General features: G+C 41.4%; 1 protein-coding gene and 1 pseudogene across 1 annotated transcript in view; both read right to left on the minus strand.

The window, feature by feature from the left end:
* Positions 1 to 5,343: 5,343 nt before the first annotated feature.
* Positions 5,344 to 18,391, minus strand: part of RALA (RAS like proto-oncogene A) — an 85,955-nt gene continuing 72,907 nt past the window's right edge. The window contains exons 3-5 of the mRNA XM_019653845.1: positions 17,757 to 17,965; positions 13,774 to 13,948; positions 5,344 to 7,101 (exon numbers count right to left, since the gene is read on the minus strand). Of these exons, the coding sequence (XP_019509390.1) occupies positions 6,979 to 7,101; positions 13,774 to 13,948; positions 17,757 to 17,965 (507 nt within the window). The 3' untranslated portion in view covers positions 5,344 to 6,978. The remainder of the gene's footprint in view (positions 7,102 to 13,773; positions 13,949 to 17,756; positions 17,966 to 18,391) is intronic.
* Positions 7,859 to 9,212, minus strand: LOC109388812 (eukaryotic translation initiation factor 3 subunit M pseudogene; annotated as a pseudogene).

Here is an 18,391-nt window from a genome sequence, read left to right on the forward strand (position 1 = left end):
CTTTCCTTTTCCACCAATCTGGGGTAACCATTGGTATGTATTTGAGGTATATCCATCTAGATAGTTAAAAAATGCTTTTCTTAAGATAAACTCATAAAATGTATACGGTGTTGTTTTGTAAATGTGTTTTACAAAAATGTTATCATAATGTTTACATCACAGTGCAAATGCATTTTTGACTCAAGAATATTTTAGCAATCTCTGTGTGCTGAAAAACATCTCAAGTCTGTTCCTGTAAACTGCTGTATAGTAAGTATTCGTTTTGTTTGGCCATTCCTCTTTTTCTAGACATCTAGGTAGTTCTCAGTGCCCCTTAGTAAATAGTGCTCCAGGGAACCACCTCGTACATGACTCTTGAAATATGTGCAGTTCTTTCCTTTATTTTTTTAGCAGCTTGAAACAACACCAATTTATGTTCTGTACTTTCTAAGCCTGACGTGGTCTCCGTGGCTGAAGTCTAGGCTGAGTTTCCTCTGGAGGCTCCAGGGACAGCCTGTCTCCTTGCCTCTTCTACCTTCTAGAAGTCGCCCGCATTCCTTAGCTCATGGCTGCCTTCCTCCATCTTCAAGGCCATCAACAGTAGGTTGAGTCCTTCTCACACTGCATCACTCGGACCCAATTGTTTCTTTAGAGAGATACAGAAAAAGGGAATTTTGTGAATATTAAGGTATGTGCTTTTTATATTTTAATAGATCCTGCCAGATTGCCCTCAAAGATGTGTGTTTCCCCATACCCTGGCCAACAACCATGTATCTTTTGAATATAAGGCCTACTATTTTGTAACCCCATTGCCTCACAACTGCAAAGAGGAGAAATGTCTGAGGTGGGCTTTGAACAGGAGTGGGATTTAGACACGTTGCTGGTGAGGGTACTGAGTGTGTTCTATGTCACAGGCCATATACTTTCAGTTCATCTCTGTTAGGAATTGTCATTGACCGGAGAAGACTAAGGAGACATGAAGTCTAAGTTAAATGCAAGTTCTGGATCAGACTATGAAACAGACAAAGTTTCTGGGAAAACTAGTGAAATCTAATAAAGTCTGTAGTTTAGCTAACTATATTGCACCAGTGTTATTTTATTAGTTGTGACAAGTATACCCTGGTTGTTAGCATTAGGAGTAGCTGGGAGAAAGATATACAGGAACTCTCTGTACAATCTTTGCAACTTTCCTGTAAATCTAAAATAATTCTAAAAAACTTATAAAAGACTTGAACATGGAATAAAATACAAGGTGGAGACCATATTTGGATCCCGTCTCAAGAAAACCAGCTATAAAAATGTTTTATTTTTTGTTGTTTTTTGAGAGAACAGCAGAAAATTGAAATATGGACGGGTATTAGATATTAAAATTGTTAGGCATGATACGTTTATGAACCAAAATCATCTTGACCTAGTGAAGGTGTATACTGAAGTATTTATAGGTGAAATAATACGATAGCTGGTATTTGTTTTAAAGTATTCAGAAAGAAAGAAAAATTTTTATGGGTAAAGTGATATAACTTCCTGAGTTTACTTTAAAATACTCTAGAAAAAATGTAGTTGGGGAAAAAGACAAAAACAATTGGCAAAACGTTAACTCATTGAAGCTGGGTGAAAGGTACATTGGAGGCAGGGGGTGTCTATTCTCTGTATTCTTATGAATAATTAAATTTTTTCATAGAACAAAATAGATAACACTGCTCCGTGGATGTTTGCCGGGAGCCATCTGCGCCCCAGTATGACATGGCCAAACACACTGCAATTGTGACAAATTCTGAAGCTCTGAGAAACAGATACTGCTTTATATCTTAAAGAATTTAAATTCCCCTTTGGATGCACCCCAGTGGGACGAAGATCTTACACCCCTTCTAATAGATATATCACAATAATTATATTTTATACACTAAAGGTGATTTTAGTCACACTACTAGTCTCTTAGTAAAGGTCAAAGTACACACCCTGTAAATCTTAAGATCCCGTTTAGACAATAGTTTTTAGAATAATGTTGGGTGGTCATGGTAACCATCCTTTAGGTGATTATGTAAAGGCTCAGGCCTTGGTCTCAGTCATTGAAAGTGGAGGGATTTGGGCGTAGTTGGGTTAAATTAGTCTTTAGCATAGAAAAGGTATAGCTGTACCCTGGAGCATAAGAATTATGAGGAAGTAAAACCCTGATACTAATGGAACAATGGTTAAACTGCCCGGTATAAAAAGGGGCATGCTGTAAAATAAAGTGAGACACTTCTTCTTGAGAAAGCGCTCCTGTGTCTCTGCGCGTTTTTTCCTTTTTCCTCGCCGACTCCGCCTCCACCTGAGGGAACCCCTGGACCTGCGGGAGCTGGTCTCCCGCAGATGTTAGTGACTCCCCCTTCTTTATTCTCATAGGACTTTTTCACACCTTGATAGCATTTCCTGTGTTGTTTTACACTGTTCACAGGACCTGTCTCTCTCCTTTCTGGTCTGAAGGCTCCTCCTGGCTATTTTCTCTCTGCATCAGCTGCATTCACTCCAACAAATACTTGCTGAGCGAGTATGTGTACCGGGCCCTGTGACGCCTATGGGACGTGATGGGTAAAAGCAGAGATGGCTGCTAACACATTGAACTTCTAGTCCAGGGGGCTCAAGGACATTACATACTACGCCAGTAAATGTAACTGCTACTGAGTGTTCTGTGGGAGAGAGCTGGTATCCTTTAAAATTTAGCCCATAAACAAGCACACAGACAGATACGAGTGAGCACGTGATGTTGCAGCTCTCAGGGCTGCCGTCTGGAACGGCTAGTCCTTCCTCCCCACAAGTTCCCTTTCAGCAGCGGGCGAGAAGCTAAGCTCTCATACCCGCTCCTTTCCCTTCCAATTCAACAAGCCACGACTCCTATTTTATTTTTGGCTGTTTCAAACCCTCTGCCCTTAGAAGCATTTTCTAGCTTCTAGATGCTTGCAAGCACCTAACCCTTCAGCTGTTTGTCCTTCTATTAGATGACCCAGGAAAGTTATCACAGGTCTCACAGCCTTTTAACCAGATGTTAAATGCTCCCCGCCCTCTCTCTACCCTCTGAATCTGAGTTTCCATGACTGAGAATACAGATGGCCAAACCTCCCTCCCTGCCCACTTGCCATGCATCTTCAGGCAGCTGTGCACATGGCTGCATGCCTGGCTGCTGGAGCTGGAGCAAGGAATGGGAATGGAATTATTCTGCAGTGAAAAAATATAGGCAAGCTTCTGACCTGCGAAGGAATGCTGCCTGTGGAGTGATGTTGCGGAATGGCCACAGCTCAACTCTGCACAAGGCGCTCCTTGGGGCACTTGATCGCTTAGCAACCAGGCTGCACGCACAGAGGCTCCTTTTCTGTTCACAGCAACCTCTTCAAATTTTCTGGAGGAAATCATTGAGTACGTGGCTGCAGCCTTGGGGACATCCTGAGCATTCCCCACCTTAGTACAGGCTACTGAATAGCCTCCACACTGCTTCTCCTTAACTGTGCAGTGATAACAGAGCATAGACTTGGGAGCCAGACTTTGCTTCCAATACAGTTAATGGTTACTAGCTTTGGGGCCCTGGGCAAGTTATTCAACTGCTCTATGCCTGTCTCCATCTGCAAATCAGGGAAAAATAACAGCATCTACTTCACTGAGTTAATATTAAATATATATATAAATACAGTATCTTGATATAGGATGCCTTGTTTGCTGCCATTGCTATTAGGGTTGAAAATCGTTAACAGGGGTCTAGCCCAGACTGAGGAGACCCAGCCTTAATTTCATCTTTCACTTCACTTCCCTCCTTATGCACGGAGCACAGACTTCCTTCAGTGTGAATCTCTGTAATTGCCCCTCACACTCATGTATGTTCTTTACCTGTTGTATTCCCAGCAATGCCTCCAGGAAGCAGTCCATAAAAATCTAATGAAAACTAAAGTCGTGAATGAAGGCCTCTCCTGATCTTCCTGATCTGCCACTCCTGACTTCCAAAGTAGTTTGCTAAGGAGGTTAACACATCGTTAAATGACAAGGATTACTTTGAAAACTTTACAGAACTTTTGGTAAATGCTTTGATAGTTCTGCTTTTAAGGTAGTAATATAAAGTTGCTAAATTTGTTTTATATCCTTGTCACATTTTGAGACATTTTGATTCAGTTTAACATTAGAACTTAATCTGTGTTTGGTAGACATTTAACATCCATACAGTGAGGTTAAAATTATGCTAACTATAATTCTGCCACTGCTATGAGTCAAGGAAGAAGTTACAATGAACTGGATTTGAAAGGCTGTGCTCACTATGGGCCAGGTCATTTCTGTTCACAGGCCATTTCTCACCAGACCCCGAATGAGAAAGAACAGCCTGAAGCTTGGTGAAATGGTAACAGGGTGGTTCCTTCTGCCACAATTTGGAGATTATGGGTAGTCTCTGGAAATCATTCTGATTAGAAAATGAATATAAAGCTGTCACCTATTCAATGTAGAGTTTAGTAGTATTCTAAAAGTAATGTACACATTTGTGACTTTCATGATGGCTAAGGGTATCTTCTATGTAAGTGAGACATGGGATTCTCCCACTTCTGACCTGATTAAACCTGAGCAATGATACTACTGTTGTTTAGAAAATCTGGTATTACACAAAATAAGTCCCTAAACTGAAAGCTCAAAAGATTTTGTTTTTAAGTCTCTGTTAAAGATGCCCAGGTTGGTAAATCTGAATTTTACCTGTCACACTGTAAATATCAACACCACATTTTTCTTTTTTTTAAAAGGTTTTATTGGGGAATCGGGGAAGGGGAACAGACAAGTTGCTGTCCTTTTGTTCTTCAGTCTAGTTGTGGAGGACATTGCTTCACTGGCCCATGTTGGTATTAACATTGCGTTCTTCCCGGGTGAGGCAGATTGATTGCCGGCTTCTGGACGGCCGCTCATGGCGGCTCATGGCAGCTCACACCGGCTGCCGGCCGCTCACGGTAGCTTATGGCAGCCCACTGCAGCAGAGGCTGCAGCCTATGCCGTCGCCAGCTCCAGATCGAGCTGTTGTTCACCATCTTAGCTGTAGAGGGCAGTGTTACTGGCCCTCATGTGGGATCCGAACCGGGGCCCTCCTGCTCAGAGCTGGCATCCCAAGCCAACTCCTAACCATCGCGCCACTGGGCAAGCCCACCACAGACATTTTTACAAAAGGAAGTTTATTGGTCTTTAAATGGCTCAAATTGCAAATAAACCAGTCGGGTAGTGGCATCAGCCTAAGACATGTGATGCATCTTTGTCAGTTGGCTTCATAGCACCTCAGTACCCAGGAGAGGAAAGGTCTCAAAGCAAAGTGACAACGTTAGTGGTTAGGACCCCTGGTTACAGAAGACTGCAATGAGTACACAGGGAGATCGCTGGACCCGTGGGCGGGCCAGGGTTACATTGGTACTTTAATTCTGCACATGGCATAGTCTATGAAAAGTACGACATGAAAAATGTACATCTCAAACCCTTTACGAACAAATACTTAACATGACAAGCTGGATGTAATATCTAAAGAGTTGAGGTTTCTAAAAAGCTTATTTCTGTTAACTTTACATACACATCTGTTACCTGGAATGCCTGAACACATCTTTGATTTACTGAAACGAGGACTGAACAAAAAGAAAGAAAAGCTCTGTGAATCAACTTTTAGCTCCATTCCAAAGAAAAGAAAAATCTGACAGTGGTGGACTTTCCAAATAGCATGCTAGCATCCTTCCAGCCGGCACACCACAAAACAGTGACACAGCTGAGTGTGATCTGTGCACAGAGAACGTGTTTTCTGCACTGGACTCATGTATGACTGCTTGATGTTAACTTTAGGAAACTGTAGCTACAGCGTTCTTCCTTATGAACACAGGCTACAAACACTAATAACTATCTCCTGTATAGCCAACTGTAACCTCATGAGTATACATTTAAAAATTAACAGGTAGCAAGCATGAATATTTTCCCAAAGTGTTCTAGTGCAAAATGCATTAGCATTATTGCTGCTTTTCCTGGGCCTGCTCCGAAGAGATAAAAAAACTGAACACATGATTAACACCTGCAGAAAGGGATTACCAGGGACCAGCATCTGAAATAAAGAGAGGGCTCACTGAAACAAGTGGTGCTGAATCCTTGGTCTAAAATGATCTAACAAGTAGACACTGCCCTGCATTTTAAACCACCACATAGTTAATCAGAAGCAATCAGGAGCTCTGGAACCTTCTTTCAAGAACCAGAGTATGGCACACATTTTATATTTGGATAGACTCCTAGCAGTTATTTCTCAAGAATCTTCTGTACAAAAGTTGTACTCTATACGAGGCATATACTGTCTCACCAGGACACACAGGGCAACGGGCCCATGGCGCCAGTGAGGCCACACCCAGTATGATGTGACTGGGTATTTTTCAGTTTCTAAATTAAGGCATATTCAAAAACTTCCATGTGCAAGTTTACACCACTTTTCTAACGTAATCGCCAGGTAATTAACATAGGCTCACAGATGAATTACTTTCAATTTAACTATATGCAACAATCATGCCAATAACTTTTCTTCTCTATTTTGCATAGCAGTGGTTTAAAAAAAGTGGTACAGTTTATCATGTTCACAATTGTTATTTTCAAGGCAGTAGAAGACCAAGACATTTTAAAATGATATAAAAATTTGAGCTTTATAATAAACCAGAGGAAGTAGCCTTTCCTCCCATTTGCCACCCCATCTCACCTTTAACAGAGTAAGACTGCCCTCAAAACACAAGCTCAGACGTTACATTCAGGACCGGGATAAATGTAGGCAAGTATGAAATAAGCTGAACTTTGCTTCTTGGTGAAGCCACGTTAATTTCTTTTTTTAAAATGAATTTGACTTTCAGTGCAGTTCCAATTCATGCTTTTAGTGATACATAACAATTTCCAAAATATTAAAGTAATTTCAGTCAATTGAGCCTTCAATGGCAATGCTTATAAATTATATTTATTAGTATGGTCAAGGTAAGAAAGGAGTTTGGGCTTTTATTATAAAATGCAGCATCTTTCTCTGATTCTCTTGGCTAAACTTTTCCTCTTCTTTTTTCCATTCTTTTCTTTGCTGTCTTCCATCTTTCTGGCTCGAATTTCCCTCATTAAATCAAAAAATACCTAGAAAGAAGAAAAAAGGGTTAAGTAAAGCAAATATAATAGAGACTTAGTAGTTCTCAGAATCACAGAAGTAAACTTTGAGAATAAGAATAAATACTGGGGTGCCAAAAAAATGTCTACACATTTTAAGAGATGTTATCTATGTTATCTATGTACTACTTTTCGAAGTCAAATTGAATTACAGCAGCAATGTGCAGTATAATGTTCGTTCAAAAGATGGCATTAATCAAATGATTGCTAGCTTCACCATGCGACAGGCAGGACAAAGAAAATGGCGGAAGCATGGTTGTCATTCGAGGAGCACAAGACCATTCTGAAGCCGTATTTGAAATTCGATAATGTTGTGGAAGTACAACGACAACGGAGGCGTGAGTATGCAAAAGAACCTCCAACATGCCTAACAATTACAGGCATTCATGATAAGTTTGAGACGCACGGTACTGTGTGTGATGTGCACAAGGAAAGATTTGGGAGGCCTTGCACAGCAACAAGTCCAGCTTCTTCTGCTGTGGTGTTGGAACAGTTTACATGTTCGCAACAGAAGTCTACCAAACAATGTTCACCGTAATCAGAAGTGTCTGGGCGCTGATGTTAACCACTCTGAGCACCTCTTGTAATTGCAGAAGTCAAATGTGACTTGTATTTATCTTTCGTTATTGGTATATATTGAGTATTACCATTTTAATACAGTTTTTTGCTTTCTTAAAATGTGTATACATTGTTTTGGCACCCTCTGTATTTAAGAGTTCTTATTTGGAGAGTATAGGGAGAAGAAAACACAAAACTAAAGTCTACTTCTTTAAGTATACTGGGAAAATTGTGCAATTTCCTGAATTATAACTTTTTGGTAAAAATGTTCACATAGTATATAACCTGATCTTTCCATCCCATTTTTTTTTTTTCAGTTTATAATGTTTTACTATGATTTAGATATTTTCCCCAAAAAGAACAAAATTTATAGCTTAAAAATTCAGGTATCAGAAAGACTCAAAAGGCTGTTTTTCACTTTGTTCAAGTTTTGTTTCCAGGCATTAAGCGTGTCATACAGTTGTTGCCACTGCTGTTTTCCAAATGGCCGATGTGTGCTATGACCGACAACTACTTTTCTCTGAGTCTGATCAATTTTGCTGTAGACCATTTTTGTTTCCACTGCATCAATTACAAATGCTTCAACATCATCAGCTCCAATCTGAAGTTCTTGTTGCATTGTATCAAAAGAAATTTCTTTATTTTCCACTGCCATTCCCATAAAAGTAAGTAGTCTCACTTTTGCCATATTCTGTTCATGTAATAACCCAAGTGAATCTATGAAGTCTTTATTATTCTGATAAAACTTGACATATGATGCCCATTTAGCACTCACGAAAATGGTTAAAAGATCATGAATAAGCTCGCCTTCCAAAAACTTGACTGGTTTTAAAGTAAGAAGATGGTCAAAAAGAAAAGCATCTGGATCTTTCAATGCTCGTACAATACACCTGTGGGCATCAACTTGAGCCTGGGAAGCACTATCCTCCATGTAACTTCCTAGCAATTCGACCATAATTTTTGAAGCAGCATCACTTTTCTTATTATCCACAAGTGCCTCATAAAGTAGCCTTAAAAGGGTGTGTTTTATTTCAGTGTTGAGATTCCGGTCAGAAATCCATTTCCTAACTTGATCCAGCTCAGCTGGAATATACTGGATGGCCCCACAAGATGCTGCCACTTTAATAAGGCTGCAATATACTGTGTATCTTACAGGAGTGTTCTTATCCATTCCATGGAAAAGGCTGCTTAGCAACTGCAGTCTCAGAGATGGGCGTTCACCTTCCCGAAATTTGACCAACTTTTCACAGAGGTTTTCAATCAGAGCTTCTTGCTTATCCGGTTCCAGGATCAAACAGGAAGGATACCACGCTGTTCATCACACTCTCAACATCTTTATCATCTTCCTTCAGACACACATCACAGGCTTCAATAATGTGAGCTAAATCTACATGAAGTCCGCCTTCTGAGTTCTCTTCTGAAATTTCAGCTCCTTTAGATTTCAGGTAAGCGCGAAGCTCAGCAGCCTGATCTTCCTCACTGATGTCGATGAAAGCCGGGACGCTCATGGCGGAGGCCTGGGCGCGACAAGACGTTCCACTCGCAAACCACGCCGATCAGAAAAAGCCCATCACATTTTTTAAGATAAAAATAAAAAAAGCACTTCAAGTGATGACAGCTTCAAAGATAAAACTCAGTGGATTATGTCTAAATTATGAAAAAGCCTAACTATGGAACACTGCGGATTTTAAAAAGAACGTGGTTCATCTATATGTAACGACATGGGAAGAACTACAAGACCTATTTATTGTGTAATTTAAAAAGCAAACCACTGAAATCATCTATCTAGCTACATACACAGAAATACTACATAATAGATATATGCTATGTATTTATACACTATAAAATCCTATTTATACAGGGGAAAACAAGTGAACACAAGCTTTCCCTCAGATGCTGTATGCCTGCCTTTAAAACGCAGGCACACGTTTGGAAAGCACACGTGTTAGCTGTGGTCACTACAGGCAGGGGAGGGAGGGGAACCGGGGCGGAGAGGGACTCATGTTTTCCTCCTTGTACTTTTCCCACCATATCATGACTTTTTCTTTACACATAAGCATGTGTTCATGTACTACTTTTACAACGAAAAAAACAAAGATAATATTGAAGAGCCAGAGCATTTAGCTAGAATGGTACTAATAAGTCATCAAACGAAGCTGGCACCCAGTGCGTACACAGGCAGCTTTGTCAGGCGGTCTCTTAAGTTCCGGGGGACTCCTCTGTCACAGGCACAGCCTCCGAGACAGGCCAGGCCCCAGCCTGACAACTCTGACGGTCACAAAGCTTCTTCACAGGGAGGATTTACACTTTGCCTCTTTGAAGCATCTCCCCAATGGTCAGTCTATTTGGAACCCAGATGAGAATATGGCATCCTGCAGGGAGCTAGTGTTTGTTTTCTGTGACAAAACACGATCCTTTCCCATTAAATGGAAGGAGACAATAGGAACACTTGCTACCCTGGAGTATCTGTACCAGGCTTCTGTAGTGGATGACACATATTATGGGAGATACCAACCGCTGCTTAGAGCAAAATACTGAGGAAGGAAAATGGGTACCATGGTGGCCACTCCCAGAGCCTGCAGATGCCACCACAACCCTGGGAACTTGAACCAGGCGTGTAATCTCTCTACACTTCAGTTTCCAGTTAAAAAGCGAGCATGAGAAGAGTAGTAATGCTTCACAGGGCTAGAGATGAAACGATGAGTGCTTGCCACAGTGCTTGGCTCTTGTAAACTTTAACAAACACTAGGTCTTTTAACTGTTGTATTATTTCCTCAGCAAAAACAAGTAAACACACAAACACCATGAATATAACTGAATTCTAAAAACTGAATAGTAGCTGCAAGTCACTCGTCTGTAGCCGCTGAGGTCCTTCATGCGGCAGCCACTCTTCAGACTGCAGCAGTACAGGAAATTAGTTTCAGCGTGAACTTGTACCTCAGTTTATAAGCAGCCTCATGTAATGGAATTCTGCTCTGGAGAGGTGAACAATGATGCAGGCAGTATTTCCCACAATTGGCCACGGCAGCACTTTCGGTGTGCTTTTCCAGAATCTTCTCTCTCTAGCAAGAGGTGGAGTCTACGCCCCTTCCTCCTAAACCTGGATGGGACTCTCTGCCTACCTTGACCAGTGGAATGAGGTGGAAATAATGCCGCAAAACTTTGGAGGCTGCATTTTCATAAAAGACAGTATGTTTTCTGCCTGGTTCGTATTCACCTGTCACACTTGCTCTTGGAACTAACTGCCACCCTGCTGTAGAGAAAGCCTAAACCAGCACATGTGGAAAGAGTCACATGGCAGAGACGGAGGTGTCCCTGGACAACGGCCAGCAGCAGCTGGCTGAAGCAGACATGGGTGAACAAGCTTGTAAACCAGTTTGGATGCTTCCAGCCCCCAGACTTGAAGCTTTTCAGATGAAGCAGCAGGTCTGAGGGGCACAGACAAGCCCCTTTCACTGCGTGCTATCCAGATTCTGGCCCCCCGATTCCGTGAGCATATGTGGCTGTTTCACCCATTAAGTTTTGGGGTGTGTTTTGTTACACTGCCATAGTAACTAAAATAGCTTTATACCTTTATCTTTTCTCTCTCTTTTTTATTTTTTTTATTTTTTATTTTTATTGGGTAATTGGGGGGATGGGAACAGTGATGGGGAATTGGGGGAAGGGGAACAGACAAGTTGCTGTCGTTTTGTTCTTCAGTCTAGTTGTGGAGGACACTGCTTCACTGGCCCAAGTTGGCACCATCATTGCGCTCTTCCCTGGTGAGGCAGATCAGTCGCCGGCTTCTGGATGGCCGCTCACTGCGGCTGCTGCCCGCTCACGCTGGCTGCTGGCTACATATGGTAGCCCATGGCAACCCACTGCCACAGGGACTGCAGCCTACGCCGTCGCCAGCGACTCACGGCAGCTCCAGGTTGAACTGTTGTTCAGCATCTTAGCTGTAGAGGGCAGTGTTACTGGCCCTCATATGTGGGATCCGAACCGGGGCCCTCTGGCATCCCAAGCGAGTTCTTAACCATCGCGCCACTCGGCCGGCCCCTATCTTTTCTCTTTTGAAAAATAATACATGCAAGCGGCAAAAAAATTCAAACACAGAAGTCCAAAGAGGTATATACGGCAAAAAAACCCCCATATACCTGTGACAGTTCTCTGGGGACCATAGGTAATAGAGTCTACATACTCCTCGGATGTGCACGCGCGTGTGTATTTAAAACACGGGTGCAGCAGACTCAGACGCTGTTCTGCACTTTGTTTCCTCACTTTACATTGAAGGCCGGTCCCTACCAGCACACTCAAGCCTCCTTTCCTGTCTTTGTAACAGTGGTACAGTCCTCTGTTATACAGACACACTATAGTTTTAATCGGTCCATCACTGGAACATGGACATTTGGTCTTTTGTTTCTTCTACAAATAATGCTTCAATTACTACCACTGGACATACATTTCCGCACAGATGTATGATTTTATCTGTACATACATTTTTAGAATTGGATTTGTTGGGATCATAATTTTGATAGATGGTCAAAGTGCCCTCCAGAAACACATGAGAGTTACTGTTTCTCTATACTCTGGTCAACTGTATATTATCTACCTGTTGCTTTATTTTCCAATGTGACAGGTAAAAAAATGTCATATTTTAAAATTGCACTTCCTTTTTTATAAAGAGAGACGAAGATTCTTTTCAAGTTTAAGAGTGATTTGCATTTCTCTTCTGTGCACGCCTGTTTATGTTTTGGACCATTTGATATTGGTTTTTTCTTACTGTCCTGTGAGAGCTCTGATAAAGCACACCACCATACTTTCCAAGGGCCTCTGACACCTGCCAGCATATGACACTATAGGGACTGTTAGGAAGACAGCATCAGAGCTTGGACAGTTACTGTCCCCTCTCCTCCCTATGTCCCTTAATTCCAGTAGGTTTTAGAGTGAGCTCTATATCTTGCTCAAGACATCAGTTAGGAGGAAACAAAGTAGATACATATGCTAATGTTCAATGTTGCCTTTCAAAATCCCACACACACTGAACCTTAAAACATATTTTCATTAATACTTTCAAAAACATTTGCCGTAACTTTAGAAAAAACTGGCACACCGAGTAGAATTCTTGTAGCATTCATTTTGTACAGATTTGTTGGACCTATAGGAATCTGACCATGTGACTAAAACATTAAGCAGCTTAAGACAATAATGACACTGTCGCTGAGATCTACAGTAGATGAACAGAAAGAATCACTAATATTTTTAATCTAATGATGTCTGGATCAGGGTTATGAATCTACAGGTATACGCAGACCAGTTCACTAAAACCTGAGGATATTTTAAGCCCAGGGATCTGTCTTTATCAAGCTGTGTAGGCCATGTTTCAGTTAAGAGTTTGAGAGGGAGCTGATGGGCCTAGATAGTTGGGGGCTGAAAAAGGCCCCGCCTGGAGGGCTCTAAGCATCTGTGTAGCCTCAGCCCAGTGGGCAGTCTTCCTCCATACTGAAGATGGCCTCCGGCAGCAGGAGGTAATGCACCTGGAAGGGCTCCTACACACGAGGTGAGGGTGTCCCTCATGGTCTCCAGGGAGGGCCAATCTGAACAGAGTGGGAAGATAAAGAAAGACAGTAGAGCATTTTCCTTTCCACTCGGGGAATAACAGAGGTTCAGGGTGGAGAGTGTAGTTGTACTAACAGAGATTTGAAAATCCTCTAATCTAGGGCTCCTTCATCTTGGGAGGTACCTTCACGTCTGAAAACTTAAATGGGGTCAGGCAGTTCTCAGCTCTGAGGTTTTACACAATTCCTTCTAAATTATCTAGCCCATCAAGATAAGGGGGAAAAAAAAAAAAGCAGGAACCCTGTCAGTACTTAAAAAAAAAAAAAAAGTACATTTAGCTGCTGAGTCTCATGCTTTGATGTCTCCAGGAAACCAAGGGACAAGGTGAAGTCACATTTCTACCATGCTGAACTTGAGCATTCAGGGCTGATAAAAATCAACATGTGTTGAATGGCTATTTGAAAGTCTCACACCCTCCAGACAGAACAGCCTAGTTACAGCAAACAAACCTAGTGTAACCCCAGCAGTAAGCAGAGCAGCCTTTACCTTGTCAACATTAGCGCGCGTCTTAGCCGATGTTTCCACATAGTTTACATTCCACTGGTCGGCTCTGGTTTTCGCCTCTTCTACAGAAACTTGCCTTTTATCTTCTAAATCTGATTTGTTACCAACCAGCAGAAATGGAACATTCTCATCTTCTTTTACTCTTAAAATCTGCTCCCTGGATAAAAGAAAATGAGAGAGAAACATTAACATCACCTTACAAAGTTCTAGTACTGTCATCCTACTACAAATAAACTGAGGCACAGAGAATCTGTGTAACTTGCTCAGAGTCACAGTTAGGCAGAACCAGGATTTGCATCTGAGAACTCTTGCAGAGCACACATGCCTTCTACACCAGACCCTGTGGGGCCTCGCCATAACACAACATCTAAGGGGACACGCCCTGTTCAAGGAGGTTTAGCTCCCTGAAGTCCATCTTCGTGACAGAGCCCTGCCTCTGAATGGAATGAACATCTAGGTGTCAGCTGGGCATTATGGTGAGGTCCCCACGTTACAGGCTATTTCCCCTGTGTGGCAGAAGGAAGCCCCTTTATTATATATCTGTATCTATATCTATCTATATATATATATTGTCATCAGAGCAAACCTGTGGGAGAAGATGAGGTCAAAGAAAGGTGGAGGAAAAAGGATCATATAAAGACAATTTTACCTTTCTGAAAAAAATGTTTTCAATTAGTTGTTTCACCTGAGAGTTAGTAAGACTGATACTGGCAAAGTAACTAGTGATGTTATAGTATGATATCATAGAATAATTATATAGTTTAAAAACAATGACCTATGTAAGAATGCTTAATACATTTAAAAAATACACAGGAGGGAAAAAGGGAGCTATTTAAAAAGGAAACTCACCATATTCCCTTTAAACACCATGAAATGGGGGTGGCCAAGTGGTACAAGAGCCATCGCTCGTTTAACGAGAGGCAGGAGAGCAGTTTGTTACAAGCGAGCATATGGAGGCAGGCCTCCGGGATTTAACTGCTTTCCACCCCCAACTGAATGACCAGGGCAGGTCACTGAACCTCCCTGTGCTTCACTTTTTTCATTTATTAATTTGGATAGTACTTTTTCGCATTTAAGAAGTCCCTAACTGTAAGCAGTATGTTATGCACCACTAAGAAAAACTGCTGCCAATTACAACTGTAAGGTGTCATGTTGCAAGACACAGCCCTGAGTTTAGGAGATGACAAAATGGAAAAATTGTCTCTGCATCTATGAAACACAGAGGTATCTACCTCATCTATGCCAGTCATGCTTAGGATGGCGTCAGGTCCATGGAAGAACTGTATGTGGCTTAGGCAGTGCCATTCTTATTACTGCTCCATTCACTTGTTACTGATGACGCAGCCAACGCTGACAGACTCAAGGCTGGCAGGGCCTTGTCTGAACTGAATTCTTAGTTTTTCTAATATGAATAAACTATGGACCGCACATAGTCACCTCCATCCTCACTGGTTCATACTTACCTTACATATACTTTTAGAAAGTAAAATGTTAATGGAACACTATATCCGGGTGACACAGGCTAAGCTATACAGTTCTGAAGAGTGCTATGATGATTGCTACCACTCGTGATTTCTTGCAAAAAGCATGTCAACACTCACCATTATTGCTATTAAGTATATGATATATTTGGCCAATCACAATCTTTTTCCAGTGTTGGCAACAACAAATTTCCTGTTACTTTCTTACTTTTCTTTGAGCCAAAATGATAACAGTAAGTGACTTCCCACTCGGTCTCAGTAACCACCAGGAACATGAGACTGACTCGGGTGTTTGTGACTCTAGCACTTCAGGTCGTATTATACATAGTCACTCATTTATTTCTTAATAAATCCCTACTGAGCTACTATGAGTCACGTGCTTCAGGAAATCCATACTGAAATTACAGTGTGAGGAATGCTACCAGAAACATGGCCGTGGAAAGCTTGGACCTGCAGGTTCAGAGGTGAGAAGACAATGTTTTCAGAGTTATTAAGTTGGTTTTTAGCTAGTTGGTTTTTATTAGTTGGTTTTTAGTTAGTTATCTAGCTACTTTCCTAGATGTTAGAGAAAGGAAACGCTATGTCTATAACCTTCACACACATTTGCTTAATGCGATGCTCCCTTTAAACAGAGTTTGGGAGGCTATTGAAGAATTTTAGAATAGGAAAGTACCTTTACAAACTGGTCCAGCTTCTTCATTTTTGACATAAAGAAAGTGAAGACCAAAAAAGGTTAAGAGAGTTTTCTGACATTTCTATCAAATGTTTACTAAGCGTTACATGTTATATGCTGGCAACTGTGCTAGCAAATGGGTACGAGGAACACTGAGATGGGTAAGAAGAATGGGTTCTGCTCTCGAGAATGCTTATCCTGTCAGGAAAAACACACATAAATCAAGCTCAGCAGAAGAGTGTGGTAAGTGTGCTGTTAGAGCTTGGGGCAAGTACACCACACAGAGATGAGGAAACAATGGATTTCGCCTTGGTGGTGGGAGGACCAGGAAGGCTACAGACAGGAGCTGACACTTGTGCTGTACTGTGCAGGTTAAACAATGAGGACAGCAGGCTGTCTCAAAAATCCCTTCCTTATCAATGGTCAGTCACTAAGACATTGTTATTTATGGGAAGGACAACATATGGGAGGTGCAACAGAAGAGTAATGAATGACTCACTGCAGCAGTAATAGCCAAGATTCTTTCTCTTGGCATCCAAATACCCTCTTCCCCTTGAGATAGCACTCTGGCTTCCATGACGACGGTGATAAAGTATACTCCATTACCTAGAAGAGGACCTGCTAGACATAATAAGCACTCAAATATTTGTTGATTGGGTGAGTAGGCACTGACATTTATGTAATTTTCAACTTGTCTCCCAGAATCTGCCACCCTTTGCACTTTATCACATACAAGTGCAAAACTCCTTCCTTACAGAAACCAATAAACTTAAATTTACAAATAAATCTGTATTTTAAAAGGTTCTCAGTGACATGCTTTTTTGCAGAGAATGTTCTCCTAGAATCCTTTAAGTTTCTGAGGTTTTCAAGTGTACACGAAAAGGAATACTTTGTATAAGTCCAGGTTCGCTTTTTTGCTCAACCACCTGAAATCACTTCTTTCCTCGTCCATGGAAATCTTATCTTCAGGCTCATCTAGTTCATGCTGGCGTCCTAGCTCCTCTCCTGGGTCCCTTAAAGTGATCAGCGCCCATGTCGCCTACTCTGTCACTAAATTGTTCTTAGAGTCATGCCCTACACTGCTGGGCTGTGTGAATCTTGAAAATAGGATACATTACATGCTTCTTTTGTGTTCCCCGTACCCAAGCAGACACTTAACACAGAAATAAAAATATATAATTAAAGGGTACTTTTGATTATGCATGTGGTATTTACGAAGCTACTCAGGAACTTATTTATGTCACGTTTTTCTTAGGTATAGAGACAATCGCTCTCCCTTTCACCACTGCCCCCCAACAAAGTATGATAGATTTTGATTAAGCAAATAGTAAATAAGAGTTAAAAGATATTGTACAACACAACGTACTGTGTCAATCTATGGTATTATTATTTCTATTAAAAAATTCAGCTGTCAGGGCATTTATATTGTGAAAAGGATAGTATATGCCTGCTGAGCATTACACAGGGGCTGAGAGACCAGTAACTAATGCAGAAAGATTTAAAATTTGGGCCAGAGCTCCATTATGTGATCCCAGTGTCAGCTACTATGGCAGCAGCAGTATTGTACTCAAAGGGCAATACTTCAGTAATGCATGAAGAAACTGGGTACTGAGACTGCCACAAACTCAAGCTCCAGTATAGCTGGCACAGGGTAACATAGAGTATAAGCACTATACTGATATCAAAGAGGGAATAAACACAATTAAACACCGTGAAAGATGGCCAAATAAGAACCTCTAGCTGTCCACTTGTTTCTGGGGAAGAAACAGTCAGGCAGGAAGTCAGAGCTCCGACATTACTCCCTGATATACCTGAAGTCAGCTGTGGCTGCAAAGGATTCCATTTCTGTAATAGAGAAGACACAGAGGAAGCCCTCCCCGCTCCGGAAGTAGTTGTCTCTAATCGCAGCATAGTCCTCCTGCCCAGCTGTATCCAGGATATCAATCTGTACTTCCTCCCCATCCAGCACCACCTTCTTCCGATAGCTGTCTGCTTTGGTAGGCTCATAGTCCTCCACAAACTAGAAAAGATGAAAAGCATATCCATTTTTAAATTATCTTTACTTTTCAAAACTTTGGATTTTGAAAAAAAATAGATTCACACGAAGTTGCCAAAATAGTACAGAGAGGTCCTGTTCCCTTCATTCAGTTTTTCTCCAAGTAAAAACTATGTTAATTAAATGTTCTTTTAAATTTTTTTTCCATTCTTTTATTAGTTTCAATTGTAGAAGACAATGTATTAGACATTTCCACCCCTCACAAAGTGATAACTCCCCTCCCCCAATAATCTACTACCTCTCCGACATCGTATATAGCTGGTACAATTTCACTGACTCTACTCCCTATGCTGTACTCCACATCCCGTGAATACATATATTAATTATAGTTGACAATAAATATTATTCAGCTTCAGGTGTACAGCTTAAATTTTCATTTTAGACAATTTG

This window comes from Hipposideros armiger, unplaced genomic scaffold (assembly GCF_001890085.2).
Source record: "Hipposideros armiger isolate ML-2016 unplaced genomic scaffold, ASM189008v1 scaffold_208, whole genome shotgun sequence".
Taxonomy (NCBI): Eukaryota; Metazoa; Chordata; class Mammalia; order Chiroptera; family Hipposideridae; genus Hipposideros; species Hipposideros armiger.